The sequence below is a fragment of the Taurulus bubalis genome (genome assembly GCF_910589615.1).
Source record: "Taurulus bubalis genome assembly, chromosome: 7".
In the NCBI taxonomy this organism is placed as follows: domain Eukaryota; kingdom Metazoa; phylum Chordata; class Actinopteri; order Perciformes; family Cottidae; genus Taurulus; species Taurulus bubalis.
In genome coordinates this window covers 15882287-15905508 of record NC_136595.1, presented here as the reverse complement: position 1 = coordinate 15905508, position 23222 = coordinate 15882287, and the positions used below count along the sequence as shown (strand labels likewise).

The window sequence follows — 23222 nt, the reverse complement described above, 5'->3', positions numbered from 1 at the left end:
TGTTGTCAATTCTTGAAATGACACAGATTGCCAATACTTTTGCTATCAGAGTATAGGCACATGTCCACATTTGAATTGTAGTTTTATTAGAAGCCTCGAATGACAGGATGTTCATATTTGTAGATCATTATGGAATTAATCCCCCCAATGCCAAATGGCCGTGCTGTGGCTCACACAGATATTCCAATATATCTAAAAACCTCCTGCAATTACAGTAAGTGTGTGTGTGTGTGTGTGTGTGTGTGTGTGTGTGTGTGTGTGTGTGTGTGTGTGTGTGTGTGTGTGGGGGGGGGGGGGGGGGGGCGCTAAACTGCTTGTTTGGCTAAATACAGAGGATTTAGAATCTGCCACTTTAATTTGAGAGATAGCACTTGACTAGCTACTGGCAGGTTCTAGGTATAATCTAAATGTGTAACAAAGCCTGACAATCCAGGGGCCTGGCTCATAGCTCATCGCAAAGCATGAAATTAATTCTGACACTATGAAATGGGATTCTTATCTGCCACTTCGGGGCCTTGCAGTCCCCTAACACCCACTCAGAAGGTCCATCTCAGGTCCTGCAGTGCAACTGGGTAACAGCTAAAAGAATACTGGGAGCCCTCCCAGCTCTCGGGTTGTGGACCAACTCCGACCATGTCTGAACGGTCTCACAAAAATCGTCTCTCGGCCCGGTCTGCTATGGCAGCATTACCCAAGAGGCCTTGCTTCTGAATGAGGGCTTCAGTTGCCAGTTAGATCTCGTGAATGTATTTCAGCCTGCTGTAATATTGAACAACAAAAGCCAATTCAATGATTGTGGTGCTCTTTGATTTGAGGAGTTAATCAGCGTCACTCACCATGAAGCAAATTTGACCCATCAGTTTTATAAATCTTTGCAGTGCTTTTTCACGAGTTCTTGGCAGAGTAGTCCCCATGACAATAGCCTCTGGTATTGCTGTTAGGACTGAGCATGAACTTCAACAATCTGTAAACATTTTGTACCAAAATATATGGACAATAAACAGCGGAATAATGTTGTCCGTCTTTCTTTTTCAGTGGAAAAGGGTTTCAGTCTGCCCGACACTGTATAGGGACCAGATCCAGGTTAAAATGGGTTTGTAGGGCTGCGAGGAGAACATGGCACTTACAATGTCAAAAGTCCATGAAACAATATTCAAATACTTTGCAGTCATTGTAATATTCTTTTACTGCAGCTTATTTCATTTGCATTTGAGTATGTTGTGATCCTTCCTTAACATATCATGCATCTTTAAATATAACTCTGTGCAGCTAATTCAGTCAAGAAACTAGTAAATAAGGCTTCCTCATTAGAGTGTAGTGTAGGGTGTGAGATTATTCTACTATACTGTATATGTGAGGGGTTTTCTTAATGCTTGTGTGTCTGTGTGTGTGAAACTTCCACAGTGAACTTGGGAGTCTGGTTTACGTCACTCTATTGCCCTTAAACTTGAGACCATTGTGTTTCATTGCAACGTGTGTGTTCATGTGTGGCCTATGTGCTCTTTTCCAAACGTGTATACTGTCTATGTTACACTACGTTGTGAAGGCACTTCATTCAAGCTATACATGTCACAGGGCTCTTCCCTGATCTGGATGCATAGAGATTTATAAATGTTGCTATTCCTGACACGTATGAGGAGCCAAACATAAGACAAGTAATTTTAATATTGAACCGTCTCATGTATAAAGAATTCTTACTCTACACTTTCAAATCTATGTTGGTGTTTCAGAAAAACACTGCAGAAAATAACAACTTTTAATTGAATTAATATGTGATGGCTTTTGAGAACGACAGACTGAATCCCTAAACCACTCAATCACTTACCTTAAAGGATCCAGAAAATCAAGTTATTTATTGTGGTGTGGGAAATCTTTTGCTTTGTCTGACTTAGTATGTGACTTTCTGACCTCAGCAGTGAGAAACCAATGGATGTATCTCACACTTGCTTGAGCAGTGACCCTTGATAAAAGCCTAAAAAATTATAGTCTAAGAAAAACCAGTGACAATGAGGCCTAAAGTGAAACCATAGAAGTAGAATGGATAGAAAAAGTAAAGATGGCTGTTTAACTTTACCAAAGAGTACTTGATAGTCATGTCATGGAAATGAGCGTGTATGTGGCACACAATATTTATTAAGTGATTACTAATCCGAACACAAATTGACACTAATTTTCAGGACATTAGTATCACATTTCTGTGGTGGGCAGGCAGATGCAATTATCAACGAACGTTTTTCCTTTCTATTCACTGTAATTGTATGGATGAGGCAGTTGAAAGGAAGAGCCACTTGTCTCAAGCAGAGACTTGAGACAAGCCACCAGTTAGACTTATTCTCCCCCATATTTGCTCAACAGGCAACAGTATGTCAGTGCCGTCTGCTCTGCCTGCCACGCTGTTGTTGCTTGTGACTGAAGTGGCCTTGGGTTCATGCAAGAACCCAACGGAGAGATGAAAATAGCAGCAAGCTACTGTTTGGAGTAATGTCAAACCAATATTATTTTGGATAACCCAGTAAGAAATATAAATTAATAAAAAAATATAAGAAATAACTCAAAACTTTGTTTTCAAAAGACTCAAAGTATAAGGAAAAGGACACAAAGTGAGCAAGGAGACGTCAAGCCATTCCAAGGAGAGCTTTTGTTCCATTGCACGGGGGAACAAGTAGCACAGAGAGAAACACAGCTGAAATAGGGTGATGTAAGAGAAAGAGAGGAGTGCATCCAATCCAATCAGGTTGCAGGTTACCGGTCAAGTACAAATGCAAAAAGGAAAAACAGAGGTAAGGAAAACACAAGCACACATCGACAGGTGAAGATGTGCACAGACAACCCAGAGACGCCAAGACAGAAATGGGGCCGAATGAACATACATTATATTCATGCCGGGACCGATCAAAGACCAACGATGCAGTGGTACGTTCTCAACAACACCCCCAGTGGATAGGAGTGAATATTGCATGCAACTGGCGCTCTCCTCAGTGACTATGCACCGTCTGTGTAGCTCTGCTGCCCAGCAGTATCAAAAAGAACCGTGAAGTGGTTGTTCCAAAGCCCCCCACAGCCCAGTTGTGGGGGCACATCCAACAAGTTGCACTGGTAGAAACAGAAAATGTGTTAAAAGAGGTCAACTCCCACCGCCATGGCTTTCATATGTCCTAGTGAAGCTCCTCTGGTATATTATTGACAATAAAGGTCACTATCAGCTGGATCTACAATGACAAGCTCAGACTAGTCCCTAATATCCTAAATCTGGCTACATTTCAAGGTTCTTCACCATTAATGTATTACATGTGAACGCACAGCAACGTTGTTAATCTTTATGTGCTGTGTAAACCCAAAAGACATGAATTTCATGCCCTGCCATCACAACGGTCCTGAAGCTACCATTGGATATTTGATTGGATAAGCTGTGTGTATTTTCTTTCTCTACAGCTTGCACTACTGAGTTATCATATAAGTCCTGTTATTTTTAACTGGCTGGTTTAAATAATTTAGTTGCGTTCGTGTCATCTGCAAAATACAATAATCAGTGCGGAACTGATATACTAGAATACATTCAGGTAGTGGGCATATGTGTAATGAAAGTTTTTCCCCCTTTGATGACTAAACTCAACCCCAAATTCCCCATCCCCATTCTGAACACCGTTCATATCAGAGCCGTGGCGGTCTTAAAGGAGGCTGACATTTTGTGAGTATCTGTCACGTGGAAGAAAGTGCGCTTGCTGTTGAAAAAGGAAAAGGAAATATAAACAAAAGTGAAAGGGAAATAAGTAACCGCCACAATTGTTAATCGAAACAGACTTGACTTGTTTGAAAGTGTTGTGCACACTCATGCATATTTGGCACGAGAGGCCATTTATGAAATTTATTTGAAAATGAAAGGGGTGACTTTAGCCATTTGTAGCTTAATTTCAGCCGTAACTTGCCGCAAAATTAACCTTTTGTTGTGTAAATGGCACTTAACATAAGGTGGAAAATACCATAATCATTATGTTGCATTGAGGTTAACAAAATCAAGGTCAAGGTTTAAACAAGAATGAAACAAAACATTATTTAAGAGTCAGTTTGTGATTTCTGAATCAGCTTTCAACCCTGATTATGTGAGAGAAAAACACAGTCATGGTTCAAAGTTGATGATGCAATCAACAAGTTTACAAGCTCCAGTAAAAGGAAAAATCACAAAACCTCATCAGAAATCCATTTTGTAAAGGCATACATCATTTAACTGCTTTAATGGAGGAAATCTCTTTGTTAACCAACCCACAAAAAGAACATGAGAAGACTGAATAAAGGGCTACATACTGGCTTGCAAGGTCTTGTGTGATATGTCATTGGTGAAGGCTCCAATGCCTTTGGTAGAGATGGCTGCCAGAGAGAAGCGGTACTCTGTGTGTGGGCGGAGATTTTCCACAACATATGAAGATGCGGGTCCAAATGTTTTCTTCATCTATTGATGGAGAGCATTGTTATTTACAAGTGAGATTTAAAGTGGTTTCAAGGAAATTGTAAGTTGGAAGGGATGATGTACACCTTTCAGTGCAGTAGGCACTGACATTTGAAATGAAACTTTAAAAGTCTTACCTGGGTGCCAAAACTGCCTTCCATGTAGCGAAGTTCATAGTTTATAATTCCCTCTTTATCATAGGCAGCTTCCCAGGTTAGTTGAATGCTGGTATCAGAAACAGCACCAACTTGAAATTTGGATGGTTGACCTGGAACTGAAGAACATAGCATAGGACATTGTTGGAGGAAATGCTTGTAGAAATTGGTTAAGCAATGAATACTATGCACACAACAGGGGTACCTTAAAAAAGTCTTAAGAATGTGTCAATAAAGGACATTTTTTTCCTGTTCTGTGATTTCTTGATTAAATAGCATATTTTCTATCAACACACTAACATGGGCAGAATGCAAAATGGCAGCGAATTAGATGGAGATGAATTGAGAGAAGTCGATAATAGTGAAGTACAAAAGTTTGTGGGCCAATGGTACAAGTGCTCTAATTGTACTGGGGTTTCCGAAGTTGGATCTACCTCCTTGCCCTAGCATGGTGGGGTGATTTTGCTCAGCTCCCTGAAGCTTATGGAGAGTTCTCATATTTGGGTTCTTTATCAAATGTGGCTGTTTCTATTCTGTCTGCCATGATCAAACAGACTTTTGTCATCATTTGCGGAGGCCGCAGATGTGTGGTTGAACCCCGCACAGCAGGGGAGAAAACTTGTCTCCTTGGCAGCAGGCACAGTCTGTCCAAAGTTTCAGAAAATGTGCTGCTGATGCACAAAAAAAGCTGAAGATGTTCTTCATTGGCTGTCAAAGTCTTTTCCTTCAGCAGAAAGCTGGAGAACAGATGTAGCTTTCACCATTTTCTGTATCACTTAGTTTAAACTTAACAACTTGGTTTGAACTTTGCATAGATCCCACAGAACGCAAATTTGCCAGACACTAAATTCAATGACAGCAATGACAGAAAAGAATATTTCAGAGTTTTAACACAAAATCTGATTTAATATCTTTACCTCCTTGCAGTACTTTGACATGGATGGGCTCTGAGAAGGGTCCATCGCCTACAGAGGTGAATGCTAGGACTTTGATTGTGTAGGTCTCTTGAGGAACCAGGCTCTGGATAGTGGTGATGATGCTGTCCTGGACATTATGGATCTGCCAGAGGCTCATGGGTTGTGAATCGTCCATGGTGTAATATACACGGTAGCCCTTGATCTGCCCATTGGGCTCCTCGGGCTCTTCCCATCGTACCATCATGGTGTTTTGGGATATGATCTGGGCCTGGATGTTTCGTGGTGGACTGGCAGGGGCCTGTTCACCAGTTCGGGTTTCTACTGGCTCACTGGGAGGACCCTGGCCAATTGTGTTGACGGCTGAGACACGGATTTCATACTCTGTGTTGGGGTAGAGGCCCCCAATGCTGTAACGTGTAGTGGTGATGTCGTCCACTGTCTCATACTTGCTGTCTGGGGACTTGGCTCTATACTGGATTATATAGTAAGTCACTGGATCTGGGTTGCCCGAGTCCCAGGTGATGGTCACGCTGGTGGCAGTGGTTTCAGTAACCACAGGGGTACCTGGAGGCTTGGGGAGAGCTGTTATGGTGAGAGGGGAGACAGAAAAAGATCATGACAGTGCTTAATCAAAGAAATTTGTATCAGAAAAGGAGAACTTCTGAACTCCTTCATAATGCCCCAAGGATATTAAATTATACATTGTAACTGAAGTTTTCTGTACATCATTTTAGAATTAATGAATAGTTAATCTTCTTTTAAAATACACCTCTTCACAAGCAGTTATCTCTTACATTTGACAGTGATCTGTGCCACAGCTTCAATGATGCCAAGGCTGCTCATGGCCACGCAGGTGTAGTTGGCTGACTCACGGACGCTGCTCAGTTCGAGAACATTCCTGCCCACTGGCATCTCATCCTCTGGTGTCAAATCCTCTGAGTTCAGCATCCACTTGACGTAAGGCATGGGCGACCCCACCGCCACACACGTTATGTTTACACTGCCACCAGGCATAATTTCCTGACTCGTTGGCGGAATGGAGAAGCGTGGAGGCACCCGCCGGACTGGGAGAAGGCATGAGGAAGGAAAGAGGATGACAAAAGAGGGCAAGGGAGTCAAAAAAAAGAGAAAGAGAGAGGTAATAGGAGAGGCCGATGAAAATGGACCCTTCTCAAGGAAATACTTAACATAAAAGGTTCAACATGGTACATGTGAACTGAAACACAAAATAAAAGAAGTAGACTTTTCAAAACATAAAGAATATACAAATAATGAGAAGGAACTAAACTAACAGAACTGCTTCAACAACAAATTAGATTAACAATAAAGCAACGATTCATAGCAACAAGGTTCCATTGACCAATATTTGACCCATCACAGCACAATTAAAGACACAAAAATCTATTACGAGTTTCTCATCTTTGGAACTGAACTGCTGACATACATACACCTACAGCATAACCTCGTCACACAGTATGAAGGTGTGTAGTATAGGCCATGTGATAATGCTATCACATAAACCATGGCAACCTGGAACTTCCTGTCCTCTCAGGCACACATGCCAAACAGGAAGTAGGCCATTACAGGCTTCTCCCACAGCACAGGAAGTGTAGGGTTACTGGGCTATTGACCATCTCTACAAGATCTCTAAACACATTCTAGCAGAGGTTTGCACTTGAAGCCTGTCTCTTCTACCTAGATATCATAAAGATGAGAAACTTTAATCAGATTTTTGTGGTTTAGGGTAGATCCACTGGACAAAGCCTTATAAAGATCTGACACGGTTCCATTGATAGATGCAGCTATCAGTTTCACAGACAGCATGCATAAATAGACCGAGGTAAATTAAGGAGTAAATGATAACAAAATCAGATATAAAAATTGAGATAAAATGCATAGAGGAATATAACTGAAGGGTCGCTAGCATGCCCAGACAAAAGACGATTGGAGAGGAAAGAAGAAATACAAGATAGAGGATAAAGCATCTGAGGAGAGGAAGAAAGGGAACAGAGGAGCAAAGAGTGACAGAGGAAGAAAAAGAGAGGGGAAGGTTTGGAGGAGGGTGAAGGGGGTAACCCACTTCAATGCTGTGTAAACTTTGTTTTTCTCCAGCAAATGTGACAAAATGTGATGGTGGCACATTGTCACATCGCAGTCCCAGTTAACACAAAATAAGTATTGAGGAACAAGGTGTGTGCCTAGAAATACATAGAAAAAGAACTAGTTGTAGCTAGAGAGTCTACTATCACAGAGTGTTGGAGTCAAGAAACAGAACTGGATCAACAGGGAGTAGAAATCCAGAGAACATGAAAGAGAGATGGAGGGAAAGGGAAAGAAAGGTATATGAATAAGGGCAGAATGACAGCTAATAGAGGGAGACAGGGAGGACCTCAAAACTCATGGATTGGTGTTGAGTGGAAGGAGGTTGATAATGAGTCTGAGACGCAGAGGAAGGGCGTGACAGGTACTGTGTACTTGCATGTGTGTGTATGTGTATATACATAGATGTATATATTTTCTGCGTTGGTATCGGCATGAGTGTGCGTGTGTACAGTATGTAAGAGTTAGAAAGTGAAAGAGTATGAGTTAGCAAAAACACTGTGTGTCCATGAAACGCATCCCAGCAAGCACTTGACAAATAGTGTCATGCAAGAGGTGGCCAAGTTCAACACTACATGAGCAGGGAAGTTTCAAAGTGGTATTTAATGCAGGATTTCTTGCACATATATATCTCAGGTGAGAAACATAAGTCTTTGTTCTGCCTGGGCCGAGATGAGTTGGAGATGGCTCATGTTGCTATTTGGTCAAATGCCAAACTTCCTTTACATATCATATGAAAAAAAGACGTTTACATTACCTGATGGTTAAAGGTACCACCGTATGCTAAGGGTAAAACCTCTTGTGGTATAAACAAATAATGATTAAGACTTTAACTTATACCTAATATTTAGATATATATTTAAATGTTATTGAATTCACTAAAAAGATACAACTATCGACTACTACAGAGTTCTATAACTTCCATGTGCAACTATTTTAAACTCCTTTTCAACAACAACTAAAGTGTCTCCATCTGGACAATGTCAGAATGTTTGTTGGGATGCAAAGAAGGTCAAAGAGAGAGAAGCAAAGTAGAAGTAAAAAATGATAAACTAAATGGAAGAGCTGACTAAGAGACAGACAGATAGACAAGACAGGAAAGACAGGGACGAGAGACAAGACACAAGGCAGAACAAAACAGACTCAAGCAGCAAGACAGCAGACAAGAGGACAGACAGACAGTGACGGATGGCCACGCAGACATACTGTACAGTACGCAAAGGGGGAGGGGTTTGGGTGGTCGTAGAAAGGGAAGGAGGAGGAGTAGGAGGAGGAGGAGGAGGAGGGCATAAGTGGGAGATAGAATAAGGAGACTGTGATTCTAAATCAAAACAAAATAAAAAAGACCATGGCTCAAAGTGGGTTTGGAGGTCTCACACACTGGGGCTTAAAAACAAGAATCAACTACACCTCCCTTCCTCCCTGCTTTAAACATTGCACCTCAATGCAAATGTAAAGAAGTCATAGGGTAGGCGGAATGTGAGGTGTATGTGGGAACTGAGGGGGAACTGAGGGGGAGATTTAGGGGTGGGGGAGGGAGAGGGGGAGGGGTGGGGATACTGAGAGTGGGCATCAAGGATAGGTAGCATTCCAAAATACACCGTGTCGATCCAAATGGGATTCATATGATCGTTGCATGGGACACTTTGACTTTTACCAACAAACTAAGGGCACAAATATTTACACCCGGACTGGTGACACACACTGAGGGGACCTTTTCCAGAGAACTGACATTTACTGACCCGGGCAATGAAATGATCACTAAAATGTACATAAAGCATGTTCACATGTAGTCTGGGACCAAACATGTTAGTAAATAAAAGCCATCTAGTAGTATGTACAATATCTACAAGGTGAAAACGCATCTACTGTTACTGGCCTTTAACAGCCATGCTTTACATTTAGTATTTATTACATGGATAGTCAATTGCAGTTATAGAGTGAATCAAACATGGATTGAGACCTTCTGCAGCCAACGCTTTTACTGTATCCTCCTCTGTACTACTCTACATGCAGCTCATGCAATTCACTGTTAATGTCAATTATGTTACTACTTGGGCAAAACACATCCTGACCTTGAGGGCAAAAACTTCATTGCTGACCTTTGAGGAAATGCTCTTTTGTGGTACAGAAACTCTCACACTGATTTGGCACAAAATGTACCAAGAAAAATATAGCAGATTCAAAAAGTCTGTCCTGAAAAAGATTTCAATTTTCCATGTATTGGAAGTACAATGCCTTCATTAGAAGCATAACAGGATACAAAAAATCCATTCAAAAGCACATCAATGAATCATAGCTTGGTTTGCCCTGATTTGACTGTAAATATCTAATTAAACAATGGAAGCATGACCTCTTGGTTGAGATAGCATGCTGTGTCTGATTATGACATGCCTAATTGGATAACTAGGAGATCCAACTGGGAGATATTCTCAAAAAGACCATCATAGGAGGTACATAAACTATATCTCTGCATTCTAATTTGTAAAAAAAAAACGTAACTAAACAACAAAGGTGGAAGGGCAGCCCATTCCTCACACAGACATGCATGGGTGTAGCTATGGCATGAGTGACATATACAGGTGCGCCCCCATCCACTTGGGCAGACACCAGGGAACCAATACAATCCAAAAATGTCACCCAAGCCCATCCAAGCATGCCATTCATTGCCAAATATAGCATTGTTCCAGACACACACACACATTTAAATGAAAGGAAATAAATCAAACTGAACAGATCCACGGAAAAAACTAAGTCCAAACAGCATAGACAGGACCAGAGTGCAGCTGTGTACAAAGAGGTATGCATCAATACTATTAGATGTTTTTCAGCTTTGATTTGCGTCTGCTTTAATCTTGTCTCCAATCCAAAAGATTGTTGAAACCTGAACAGGGCCTGTTTTTTGGGGGGCAATGTCCAATCAAAGTGTGCCTGATGGCGGTGCTCTTCTCTCCCTGAGACTCAGGTCAGCCAATGGACCGGGAGCTAAAGGGGCTGAGTGAATGAGGTCTTCCCAACAGGAAGAGGTCTCTGTTCACCTTTGAGTACCTACATTGTCAGGTCAATGAGGGAACTAACACCAGCCACCTGCCAAATACGGGTCACTTTTGGCTGTGGCTTGCCAGTGAAATTTTAAATCGCTGAGCCAATACACAAAAACTAAAACGTCCTTTCTTAAAGTGTTCATGGCACTGGGGAACACACAAACGGAAAGTCGGGGGAGAGTCTACCGGTCAACAGCATGCACTGTGTCTCTGACACAAAAATACATTTGGTCTTTGGTTACAGCAGAAGATCAAGAGCTCAAGGTCAGTTGATGCTACACTATATCTTGGGTGGGGATAACGATGAATTATCAAAGCAGTAGACACGTTGGGGACAATATTAACTGTGCGTCTAAATGTCAGTATCACATGCAAATGAATCACTGCCCTATCATTAGCTAGACAAAAGGCCTATATGCAATGATTGCATGTTCATGAGGGCACCTGTGCTACCCTACCCTTAACATGTAATGCCACTGAAAAAAAGCAAATAAGGAATCCCAATTGCATGGACAGGCTCCTCATTCCCAGAGACCAAGAGTCCGGTTGACTCATTTGGAATTGAGAGATAATAAAACAAACATATACCTTTCATTTGGACACCTAACAACATATAACCTTCTTTTTTTAAGCCCCAATGTGGAGAGATAGACAAGAAGCCTTACAGTGGACGAGGTGAAAAGCAGTCGAGAGAGAACGCCAGAGTACTGCACTAACTCTAATAGTGGGCGGTGTTGTGGAGGGATTTGTGCCAAAAAACAGAGGTCAGAAGGTGGACATTATCGGCCATTTTGGTGAGGCAGATTTTGCTGCCCCAAAATGAAGGGGGAAGCCAAAATAATGTGCAGCCTTTAGTGTCACCTTGAAGCTGAGATTACACCCTCTTGCTGCCTGAGGACACAGGCGCACTATGGAGATCCTTTAGTCACACTAGCTGGGTTAGGCCTACGGCATTCATAAACCGCAGGGGTCGGCTCTTATTAACATACCTTGGCCGTGGCAATGCTAAACAGTCACTATCGGTGGCTCATCAAAATGGAAATTATTACCTAAAGGAAACTGACAGGAATCATGGCAGGAGAATCTAATTACAGAACGCAACGAATTGAGGGGATTTCAGAGTGTATGACTTCTTTCTGTTGTTTTACAGGAATGATGACAAGCAGCCAAATGATAGCGGCAGAATGTCCCCTCACTGTGGTGATCCCTTCAGTATCAGTCAGATTGTGAAAGGGAGTGTTTTCATATATTTGCATTAGAATAGGAGGTAATGCAAATTGTTTTGTATGATAAATAAATGCACTTCTAATGGCACATTATTTTTTGAGGGGTGGTTATAAACTTCAGGATTCCTTGAGACAAACATCTAATAGAGATGGCAGGATTTGGCTTTGGCCGGTGAGAACATAAGGTGTAATCTAGCTTTCTTTCCCAACGTTACACAAATGCATAGCAGGACATGCAAGCACATTCAAAATCAGGCAGATACCATCGTAGGAGGGCAAACATGCACATGCGTACATCACAGCACAGTCTTTCTGCATCAGTGTTATTCTTAGGACTTATACTTCCAAATAAAAATTGTAGACATTGTCAGGCACCATTACTCTGTTTAGTACAATGGGATTGTGCCATACTTTGTGGACACTATTGTGTGGAGGGCAGCAATGACAGATTATTAACTGGCGGCTTTCACAGTCTCAACTGGTGTAATTAAGGATAGATAGTCATTTTCAATTGGTGCATAAGGGTGTTGGAATTTAAACCCTCATTTGTGTCTGAGATAACGATTCGATGAGAAGGGATGATTATATGTATTTGTCTAATGACTTGCATAAAGGACAAATGATGTGGCTGGTGCAATGGAAAGACATATCTATATATAGCTAGATGCAGCATCTTCAGAAAAGAAAACACTTGCTAACATTGATTATTTTTGAGGGAGTTTCTTTTACTAATATTTTGACTCTCATGCCAAAAAAATGGCTCCGGACTTATTAAAAAAAGGCAAGGACACATTCAAATGATCGTGCTGGCTTGAATATACTTGGTAGGTAGGCCCATGGATGAATAAAGGCTGCAAAAGCATGGACATTTATTCATTTCTTGTTAGAGCAGCAGTCATTTTCGATATTCCGGATACTTTACAGACATCAGTCTATCTCCTGGAGATCAGCACACTTTGACAGCGACACATACAAATTCTCCCGCTTTCAGAGGAGACTGATAGGGGGGAGGTAGTGTGTTATCTCCTCTACCTGAATGAATGCCATGCCTGATCTTCCCAGACTTGTTGAACCACATGGAATACTAGCCAAAAAACGTGGTTCCTTTTCAAAATTATGAAGTAGAAACGGAAAAAAGATATATAAGACTACTGGAGACATAAAAATCTGCAGGCAAGCACAGCAGCAAGTGACATATAATTCAGTATGAATCTGATTCAGTTGTATATGTCTTGAAATACCTGGTGCCTATGCTGATGCTAACATTTAGGGTGAGTATCTTCAGAGATCGTGGTACAAAGCCAACTGCAATATATACTCTATCAGTGAAACTCTGTATAGTTTTAACATGTTCTCCTAATTATTGTTGAAGTACAGTATGAATGCTTAAAAACACTGTCAATTACTGTCCATCTTATAATCCAGTAAGAGAATATTTTTTTCTTACTTAGTCACATCAAGCTGAAAAGCAATTATATTATATTAGTGTGTGTGTGTGACTGTGTGTACTCAGGGTGGTGGGCTTTTGAATAATACATTATAATTTGATTGAGTGTCATGACTGCAAAGGCAACATAAACAGCAGTCACTCAACAAAACCAATCACATCTAGCTGCCACCATTTGAAAATAAAAGTATCTTTGAGCACCCGCTAAGCAACAGCAAATGTGATGTCAAAGTCATTATATTGTTATTGATCCACATGACACTGTAAATGGCATCCCTTAATGGCTGCCTGAAATCACCACGGAACCCAATCAGGCCCAATCAGGTGTAAAAAAAATTCAGTAATTGATCGTTATAAACAAGATGACAGGAAGACTGGCTGTATACACACTTATTATTTCATTCGGCATTTGCTTTGGCACTCCGAGACTCAAGAAGCAGAGCAGCGTCATTGTGAAAACGAAAAATAAATCTCACAAACAAATTAACCAAAAATAGACAAACATTTTTAACGGAAAAGTAAGGTCAGGAAAAATAACTGAAACAAAAGGAAAACACACAAACACAACACCATAATCACAACACAAAAATTAAACAAAATAAAGGAAAGCCCAACAAAACAGGTTGTATCAGGGAAAACACTTGTTGAGAAATCAAAGAAAGAGAAGGATACAATTGAACAAATCACAGGGAAGGCTGAAAAAAAAAGACCAACACGGCCAAAAGGATTCTGTACAAGCATGCAAGCGCAGTTACATTCTCCCATCATGCAACATGTTCTGTTATTTCCACGTGCTGGGTTTTCATGACACCACATGCAAGAAAGCCTTTAGGTGCAGAAGCAATACCAAAGGATGCAAAACGAGAAAAGGCCCCACAATGCAAACATAAAAGTAAATTAACAAGACCCGAGCTAATCAGGTTTGCTTTCATCATTTCTTCCTCGGTAATAAAGAAACATTTCTTTCATAACCATTTAGCAGTTTGGATAAACTGATTAGTATTTCTTCAAATTAGTCATGTATCGAGCTCTGTAATAGGCAAATACAGCTAAAATTTTTCAACATGTTGATTTTTTTTTTTCAAATGTGGGTTAAAAAAAGTAAAAAAGAAAAAACACACCAACCTTCTCGAAGCTCTGAGGGATGTAAAGGGGTTGATGCAGAACACAATGACATGAGGAGAAGAGAAAAATAGGGGAAACACAGAGAGAGTAAAAAAAGCCACCTCAAGGTGTTTAGCTGCAGCTACATTTCCCTTTTCTTTAATCCTTTTTCCCTCATTTTCCCTTGTCCCTGCTATCAGTGACACCCGTCTTGAGAGTAGACTTGCCTGCCCCGCCCACCCCCCTCCCTTAAATAAACTTAGAACCAAAACAATTAGATACACCCCAGTGGCCGCACTGTCGCCTGGTAAGAAAAAAATAGTGAGGCGCCACTGGAGTCAAATCAAGCGTACCATACTCATAATTCAAAATTTCACAAGCTCCTTATAGCCACAAGGAGAGGCTCCTGTGGTGGCTGTATTTGCTTTTGTAAGAGAAGGAAACCAAATAAAGAGAAAATAAAGAAAAACTAATGAGAGATAGAAAAGAAAAAAAGACACAGTTTGGGCTGAAATTAGCAGCTGCAGTGCAAGACAGTTACAGTAAATGTTGTTCGAAGCCAATCAGTAACACTGTCATTATGGTTTCTGTTTAGGAAGGAGGCTCAATTTTCCCTGGTACAGTGTGCGCCAGACACAATTTAGGATTGTTATTTTGTTTTGTTTCTGGAGATTGATCCCAACCACAGCTGCTAATCTCGAGTGCATTTTGCTTTGTGAACAAAACAGTCAACATCAAGTATCAGAATTGATTGACAAAAGTTAACTGAAAACAGACAAAGGTTGACACCATCAACGCATAACACGTGTGTTATATAGTGTGAAAGTACCTGACTAATTATGACCCTTGTGTAGGCTTTTCAAAGCATGCTGATGGAGCCGGTGTTCATGGAGATTGCATGAATTGTTGGAGATGATATCGGGGTATAGCTGCGTGTTTTTGACCAAAGGAACTACTAACTATCCCAGTGCTGTGTCAACAATGTGTTCCCAAACATTGTTATTTAACGATTCCTGTAGCACTCTTGACTGCAATATGCCACGAACCTTTTAACATCTACCATGCTTTATGTGAAAAAAATGGATAGCTACTTGACATTAAGTGTCACTGCATCACAGTGGAGACAGCATGAGCCTCCAGGATGAATGCTGGCAAGAAGAGACGCTAATCTTGATGAACCATTATTCACCTTATACTGCTCACAGTTGCATTTTTTCTTCCCTATGCTGCTACTTCACAGGGTACGATAATAGCAGTAATAATGAAAAAGCAGCTCCCTGACCCATTTTATAATGTCAGGGTAGTGAATTATTTATCGGGAACAAAGTTATTTGGTACACAGCAGAGGGAACAAACTGAGTAGATACCGAGGCATCTTTATTTAATATGCACAATATAAATAATACATGTCGAAAATGCATCTGCTTCAATTTATCAGAGCTCCCTCAACAGGGATTCATTGTCATTTAGCATTAGGAGTAGAGGGTAGGCTTTTGTCTTCATTGCATGAAACTCAACATTCTCTGTGACTGATTGTTTTTCATATCTTCACTTTGCTGGATCATGCCAGCCCAAATTACTCCCGACTGCGGAAAGGATTTAAAGATAATACCCCAAAGAAGAAACCGGGGAATACTATGGATTTATGCCTCGGAACACCATGAAGAAAAAGTAGAAGAAGTGCACTATTTAAAATCTATGCAATAGAACAGTGTTTATGTAATACAGAGCAGCTGACTGTGTTAATAGTCCTTTTCTAGAAATTCATCACAAGGGAATCCTTTTACCCCCAAATCTGGAGGAGGAGAAGGGGGTTGAGATTTTGATTAGTGGGCATTAATACCTCGCCACTCAATCAAAATCAAGACTTACCGTTGTGCTCCTGTACCTGAAAAAGCTAATCAAAAAGAGGTCCCTTTCAACTCTTTTTGGGTTCCATAACTTTGACGGAGGGGGAAATAATTTCCCGGGCACACAATTACAGATGTCTTACAACTGATAAAGTAAAGACATACGGCTTGTTGTGCTACACATTTCCTTCCGAGCAAGTCAGGGAGGGCATTCAAAGACAAAATGGAGCATAACATCATAACAGAGAAGAACATTAGTTGGTCAATTATAGTTTTACATTTGGAAGTTTCAGTGCATATGAAATTGCATTTGTGGACAGGCAAAACTATCAATGCTGGAAGATTTATAGTAGTTGGGTAATACTATTTTGCAAAATACATTTTGTGCAAATACATTTGGGCTAGAATTGAAGCATTTATCATTTGTTAAGCTCAACAGTAATGCTACTTAAAGCCGAGCTGCACTGTTCAGACATTTGAGTTAAAATGGGTGGATGTTTTTGTTTTTTGGCCTGACGCTGGGGCTGGGTTGCTCCCTACCTCGCACATAAAGGTTAGCAGGGGACGAGTAGCGCACGCCTTCCACGTTAGACGCCACACACTCGTACTTCCCCTGGTCGGTCTCCTCGCTGTTCTCGATCTGCAAGGCACCTGGTAAATTACAACATGGAAAAAGAAGACAAGAGGGGAGGGGGAAGAGAGAGAACAAGAGAGAAAGAAAGAAAGCAGGGAGCATGTGATTAGTCCATTTGTCAGTGACAGTGCATGAATGATCAGACAATACGCTTAATGCAAAAGGTATCCAGGATTTCACAGGACTATAATGTCAACAATTGTTTCTCTGCAATGCTAATGCAGATTGCCAAGGGAACTGGGTTCCTCTCCAGTCTCAACCATTCGTAAATAGATGGACTGAATCCGTCACACTAAATGTGTAGCTATGCTGGTGTATGCAACTCATGTAAGACATGCTATCTCTTTAAAAAAAATATCATAAAGATAAAATAATGATGCAAGTGTGATGAAAGGTAATGTAAAAGGGTGTTGAGATGGCCTTGTAAACTGAGTGAGACTAACAAATTTCCCTTTACATAGCACTCAAGGGAGAGTCTGTGTGCGTCGGGGGAAGAGGGGTCATGGGAAAATATCCAGACATATAGTTTGTGTCCAAGTGAACACTCTCCTGCCCCTCTGTCGTTAAACTGCTCAAAGAATTGTGTGAAAACAACTCAGAAAAAGACACATAACTCTTACATTATACATTGTAAACATTTATGGAGAAGAGAAATATAAAAAAGATAAAGTTATATACACCATTGTGTTCGGGTTGTTTTTAATTATTTGTATTCTCTTTACTTGTCATTCATGTATTTTGTTACTCTTCACTGCATTTAATTCATTTTCCACATATTGTCATATTGTAGGGTATACGGTTTGAAACGAACCCCTCTGGCTTACGTGTTTCCAACAGATACGGTACGGTATCACTTTTTTGATGTTATCTCTTGCAAATAAACCCAAGCTAAATGCTCAACAACAACACTGAAGAAGGGGCGTGGGGAACGGAGGAGGGAGGTGAAACAGCGGGCGTCAGATCACTCCTCGTTAGAGCGCTGTTGACGGCACTTCCTGATGATATCATTAGGGCTTCTGGCTGGCTCAGCAGACAGATTGCAGCCCAGGCCTCCCTGACAAACACAGCACCATCGCTCGTTAGCGTTTAGCCAGGCAGCATCAATACGCCAGCCGCTGCCCAGGATTCTTTGTAATATACCATAACCTACTCCATCACATCAGCAAGCAGAGTGAACACTATGTTGTACAAAGCTACGATCCTGGAACATTGGTCTAATAACTGTGCCACAAATGAGACCATCGATGCTGTCTAATTATAAAGATTAGTCACTCTTCCACCGTGGCCTCGGCCTTAAACTCTAAGAGTATTTTTACACCTTTGAGTCAATACAGAGATATCAACTCGTAGAAAAAGAAAAGAAGTCACACAAATCTCTCCATTTCCCCTCAACAGCTCAGATTATCTTCATCCCCCAGAGGGAGCTGTTCCCGGCACATAGCTCATGAACCAAATGAAAATGTCTACCTGCCGAGTGCAGGTGGTGGAGTCTCTGCTCTGCATTTATGCAAGGATCTGATTTCGATGTGTTTGATGTGTGCTTGCAACAGCAAATGCCAGCCTGGTGGCAGGTGGCTTGGAATGTGCTCAGAAGCCTACTGCCTCAACACCGGGGAGACCACAAAGTAAGGACTGTGTGAAGTTCAACTCCAGGTGGACCGTTCCAGAAAGCTCTGCCAGCGGCTCGTCAGCCATAGGTGCCTGTGCTGAATTACAACATCGTTGCAAGGCTGAGGTTGACGTGTGTGCAATTGTTTCAACGCTTCATAAATAATAATGCTGAAAGGCTTGGCCCTTTTTTGTTGACTGTTACCAAACAGTTAAGTCAGGAGAAATGTTCTATATTTAATATGTTTTCATTCGGTTTATTCCAACTACTGACAGTCTGCAAATGCTTCCAATAAGTACAAATGTCTTTATCTGAAAATAGTATTTCACAAATGTCATCTGAAGGTCAACGAAACACAACCACCACACATGCGGAGGGTGACAGATAATGAGCTAAACAAAATTCATTGAGAGCCAATTAAAACCAACAATGGCTGCTGTGAATTGCACCTCATGGCGAAAGAGAGGGAGCAAGAAATAGAGAAAAACAGAGGGAATGGTGGGAGTTTCATCTGTTCCTCTCCATCTTTGGTGGAGACGTCTCGCTAGGTGGCATCATCTATTGTTTCCAAGCCCCTACTGGCTTCATTACATATTCCAGCTATTATTTAGTGAAGAACACATAAAGACTCCTTCTGCTGGCAGAACAGATAGAGAGAGAGAGAGAGAGAGAGAGAGAGAGAGAGAGAGAGAGAGAGAGAGAGAGATCAAGTGAGGTAGGATGAAAGCGAGGAAGAGGACAGGGAGGAGAAGCAAGCAGGAGAAATAGGAAGGAGAGACAAAGGAAGCAAGAGATGTAAAGGAACACTAAGAGAGAAGGAGGAATGGAGAGTTTTTTTTCCGTCTATTATTATTATTATCTCAAAATGTAAAGTTTGACTCTTAAAAACCCTCGTGGAAATAAAGGTAAACTGTGATTTATCTTCAACTGGATTCACACTGAACAATGAATAACAACAACAGCAAAAATACTGATGAATTTAATTGCACACTGTGGATAAAATTAGATGTGTGTGAACAAAATGATGAAGGAAGCCCAGAAGGAGAGCGAGTAAAGAGAAAGAAATCACAACTTCATTCTATTCTGAGGTGCTTAATGCTACTCTCTCCGTCAGATTCACACATAGTAGAGATGCAATATCCCGCTGGTGTTACATGTGTTGTGCTACACTGTGTGAGCTGCATATCTCTTTAGTCCACTTTGTTATTTCCATTCTCCTCATAGGTTTTTCCTATGATAACCGCAAATTTAGATTATTCTAAATGAATGCCATTTTGTGATTTCCATACCCCCATAATAAAATGACCAGGTAGTCAGTTTAAAGTCTAATGATACAAGCATTTAAAGACAACAGACCTCGAAGGGCTTTTGTATTACAAATCCAAACAAACCCTCTTTGATGTCCTATTTCAAACAGCAGCATGTACATGCATGTGTGCACACGAAAAACAAACTCCATCCTTTGTCACCAGCATGTGTCCCTTTCCTACCAATTATTTTTATATTTTTAAAATATGACTGCACTCTCTGTGTTTTGCATAATTGTGCTCGGTCTACCCTGCCGGCCTGTGGCTCACCAGAGCGCAAGTGGCCATTGGCACTTCTTTTCTTTCATCAGGAAAAGAGGAAACACAGGGAAAGGAATAAATGATGAAAATTATCTTTCACAAGCACAATAAAAACCACACACCAAGTCTGTTCACACAATGGGGGTTTACTGATAAAGACTTGCCTATTAACAAACATCAATTTACGGTGTCACAAAATGGCCTCACTGTGCTTATAAAGTGAGTCCTACATGTGGCCTCGAGGCATGTCTTCCCTGTCTTCAGCTATGAAGTCTTATCACAAACAAAGAAATTAGTTTTACCTGACTTCATTAAGTACTTTATACAATATTATCACAGTTGAAATGTTTCACCTGATCGTTTTATACAGAAAACAAAGAAAGGGGCCTTACTCAGGTACACATATGACCGCAGCACTAAAGTACCAGTGACAAGGCTGCAATTACTGAATGGCCACTACTTTACTTGGAACTTAATCTTGCTCAAGGACACTTAAAAAGGACACATGAATGTTGAAGGACATTATGTGAGCTGTTATGGCTATTGAACCAAAGATCTCCACTTACAGACCGCACCGACCATCCGTACGCCCCAGCTAGTGCCACCCCTGCTGAGTAATAATTCATGTTTTTCTGGGTCAGAGGAGAAAAGATTGGTGTCATTTTTTTTCTTTCCGTCTTATTCCATGACGTATGCTACACCATTAGGATCCAAACCGTGGCTATACAGTTGAGGCAAATAAAGTCCCAGATAATAACGGCTTCACTTCCATGTGGACCAATTAGTCTCCATCTCAGTGAAAGTGACCCTCCCTGCTCACCAACACGTACAACCTCCTATCTCCACTGCTATCCATTCCTGGCTGTCCTTCGCAGCATGTTCACTGCCATCATCCATTCGATAAAGAAGGCTGTAATGGGCAGTGGTTCTGGGACATTTGTCCTAGCCGTGACAGCTGCCCTGGTTAACAGCGCTGCATGCCGCAGGCTGATCTGAAGAGGAGCGTTGAGGTGCCAAGGTGTGATAACAGTAAGACTGCCTGGGCAGAGTTCAACAAATACATGTTTTTGAAGGCCAATTCAGATTCTGGAACAGACATTCTTGTACCGAAGCCGTTTAGGGGGGATACATTGTGCCAGACGTCTTAAGTATATAAATGTTTTATCAATTTCTGGCCAACATTTAGGGGAACTGGGATGTTTCCCTTTATTTTAACTAACAGTTATTTGCAGGTTTTCAATCAATGCCCTTTCTGTGGCTGTGGACTAGCAGGAAATATCAAAACATTTTGACAAAATATACAAAGCTATTTGTAGATCTAGTTTTAGTCTAGTTTGGACAGGGGGATGACAAGAAGAGAGCAAAAAAAAGTGTGGCGGCGGGGAAAATCTGAAGAAAAGGGGAAAAAAGACAGGCAGCAAGGGGTGGGAAAAGACTCTTATTTATGAGAGGTATGGGTGCAATAGAAAGACAGAGAGAGAGAGAGACAGAGAGAGAGAGAGAGAGAGAGAGAGAGAGAGAAAGCAAAACAATCAGAGAAGGGTGGGATGAATAGTGGAAGAGACAGACAAGCATGGAAAAACAGAGGAACGGATGAGGGGATAAAAAAAGAGCAAGGAGGGGCAAGCATGGATGATTAATTTCAGAAAGTGCCGAGAGCTGTGGTCTGCCCACCCCTGTCGCTGCTTTGTAGCAGCTTTGCCATGTGTGCCCCCCCCACAGTCCCATTTGTGTAATTCAATTAGTGTGCTCCAGCGGGCCTTGATTGATTTGTTTAGGCGATCAACAAAATGGCTGGCCAAGTCTCCCTCTTTCTTTCCCTCCCTCTTGCTCCTTCCACGGCCCACGAAGGCCTGCGCTGTTCTTTTCATCATTTTATCTCAGATTTTCAGTTCATGTCTCTCGTCGTCTCTCATTTCTCATCTCCATCCTCTCATCACTGCTCACTAAAGCTCTGCAGTGGAATTAAAACCCAATAACAAAATTACAACCTTTCCAGTACACAAATTAAACCCACTGACATGCACAGAAAAGGGCTGGGTGCAAAACCGTATGCTGCCTTCATGATTCAGGAAGAACTGCAACAAATATATGTATACTCATACATTACAACAAATATTGAGATTCACTATGATAAGGCAACAACAATTAGATGTTTAGAACTGCACTTTGCAAATGAGAACTTTTATCATGCCAAACCCGTCATGTTTGACAATGCAGCTGAAGATGCAAACATTGTTTCACACCATGTTTGTATTTTCACACTCTCATTATCGCATCATAAACATAACAAAGCCCAGGAGTATCCCACTTCCCTGGCTCGTATATATTTATATAAGTTTCGCTATAGTTGGTTCAGCCTTGTTCCATTTAACATCTCTGCAGTTGGTGTTGTATCGTTGAACATCAATTAAAATACCTCTTGTGTCTGCAGAGGGTGACTAAAGAGAGCACCAACGTGCAGAAATGTACGGATTGATGTGAGCCAGCAGCTTATCTCTCCATCTCCCTCTCCTTCTGTCTGTATTCTGTCACTCGGGCATGCTCTGCCACCACGCCAAGGTCATTATACTGTGATCGCACCAGCATGGGGTCCCACGTGTGACGCCATTGTTGTCAGCGCCCATCTGGTGGCTTGTAAAGTTCCCATGAAATCAGTAATGAAGCAGGTAGGGAGTCCATCTACTTTTCTATCTATTGCTTACCTCGAGGCCAGCACCTGGGTGGCTCTGTATGGAAGCAAAATGAATGCAAATTTAACATTTTGGTTATCAACGTTTGCGTGTGAAGCTTTGATGCTGCCTCACAAGATCAACAACCGTGGTCGATTTTTTCTTCCTCCTCCTTGTTTTCATTCTCATTAAACTTCGTTCTCTTTTCTATCCACTTCTCTTCTCTGTGAGTCCATATCATGTTAGACTTGTTACTTTTAATTTTATCATTAAGGGGGAGCCTACATTGCTGCCCTGTTAGTTTAGCTCCGAGCCGAGCCCAGTACAGTAGCATCTACCCCTAGCTAACGCAACCTTGCTAAAGCGATGCTTTTTGTGAAGTACCTTTGCAGTTAGGGTCAGTCAGTTAGAAGGGTTCATCTCTGCTAACATTCGCTCAGATAAAGATACAC

At 41.3% G+C, this 23222-nt stretch overlaps 1 protein-coding gene across 1 annotated transcript in view; it reads right to left on the bottom strand.

The window, feature by feature from the left end:
• ptprsa (protein tyrosine phosphatase receptor type Sa) overlaps nt 1-23222 on the bottom strand; it is a gene marked incomplete at its 5' end in the record, with an annotated part of 122664 nt that overhangs the window by 53048 nt on the left and 46394 nt on the right. The window contains 5 exons of the mRNA XM_079220982.1: nt 4303-4447; nt 4582-4718; nt 5517-6098; nt 6311-6580; nt 16828-16938. Of these exons, the coding sequence (XP_079077108.1) occupies nt 4303-4447; nt 4582-4718; nt 5517-6098; nt 6311-6580; nt 16828-16938 (1245 nt within the window). The remainder of the gene's footprint in view (nt 1-4302; nt 4448-4581; nt 4719-5516; nt 6099-6310; nt 6581-16827; nt 16939-23222) is intronic.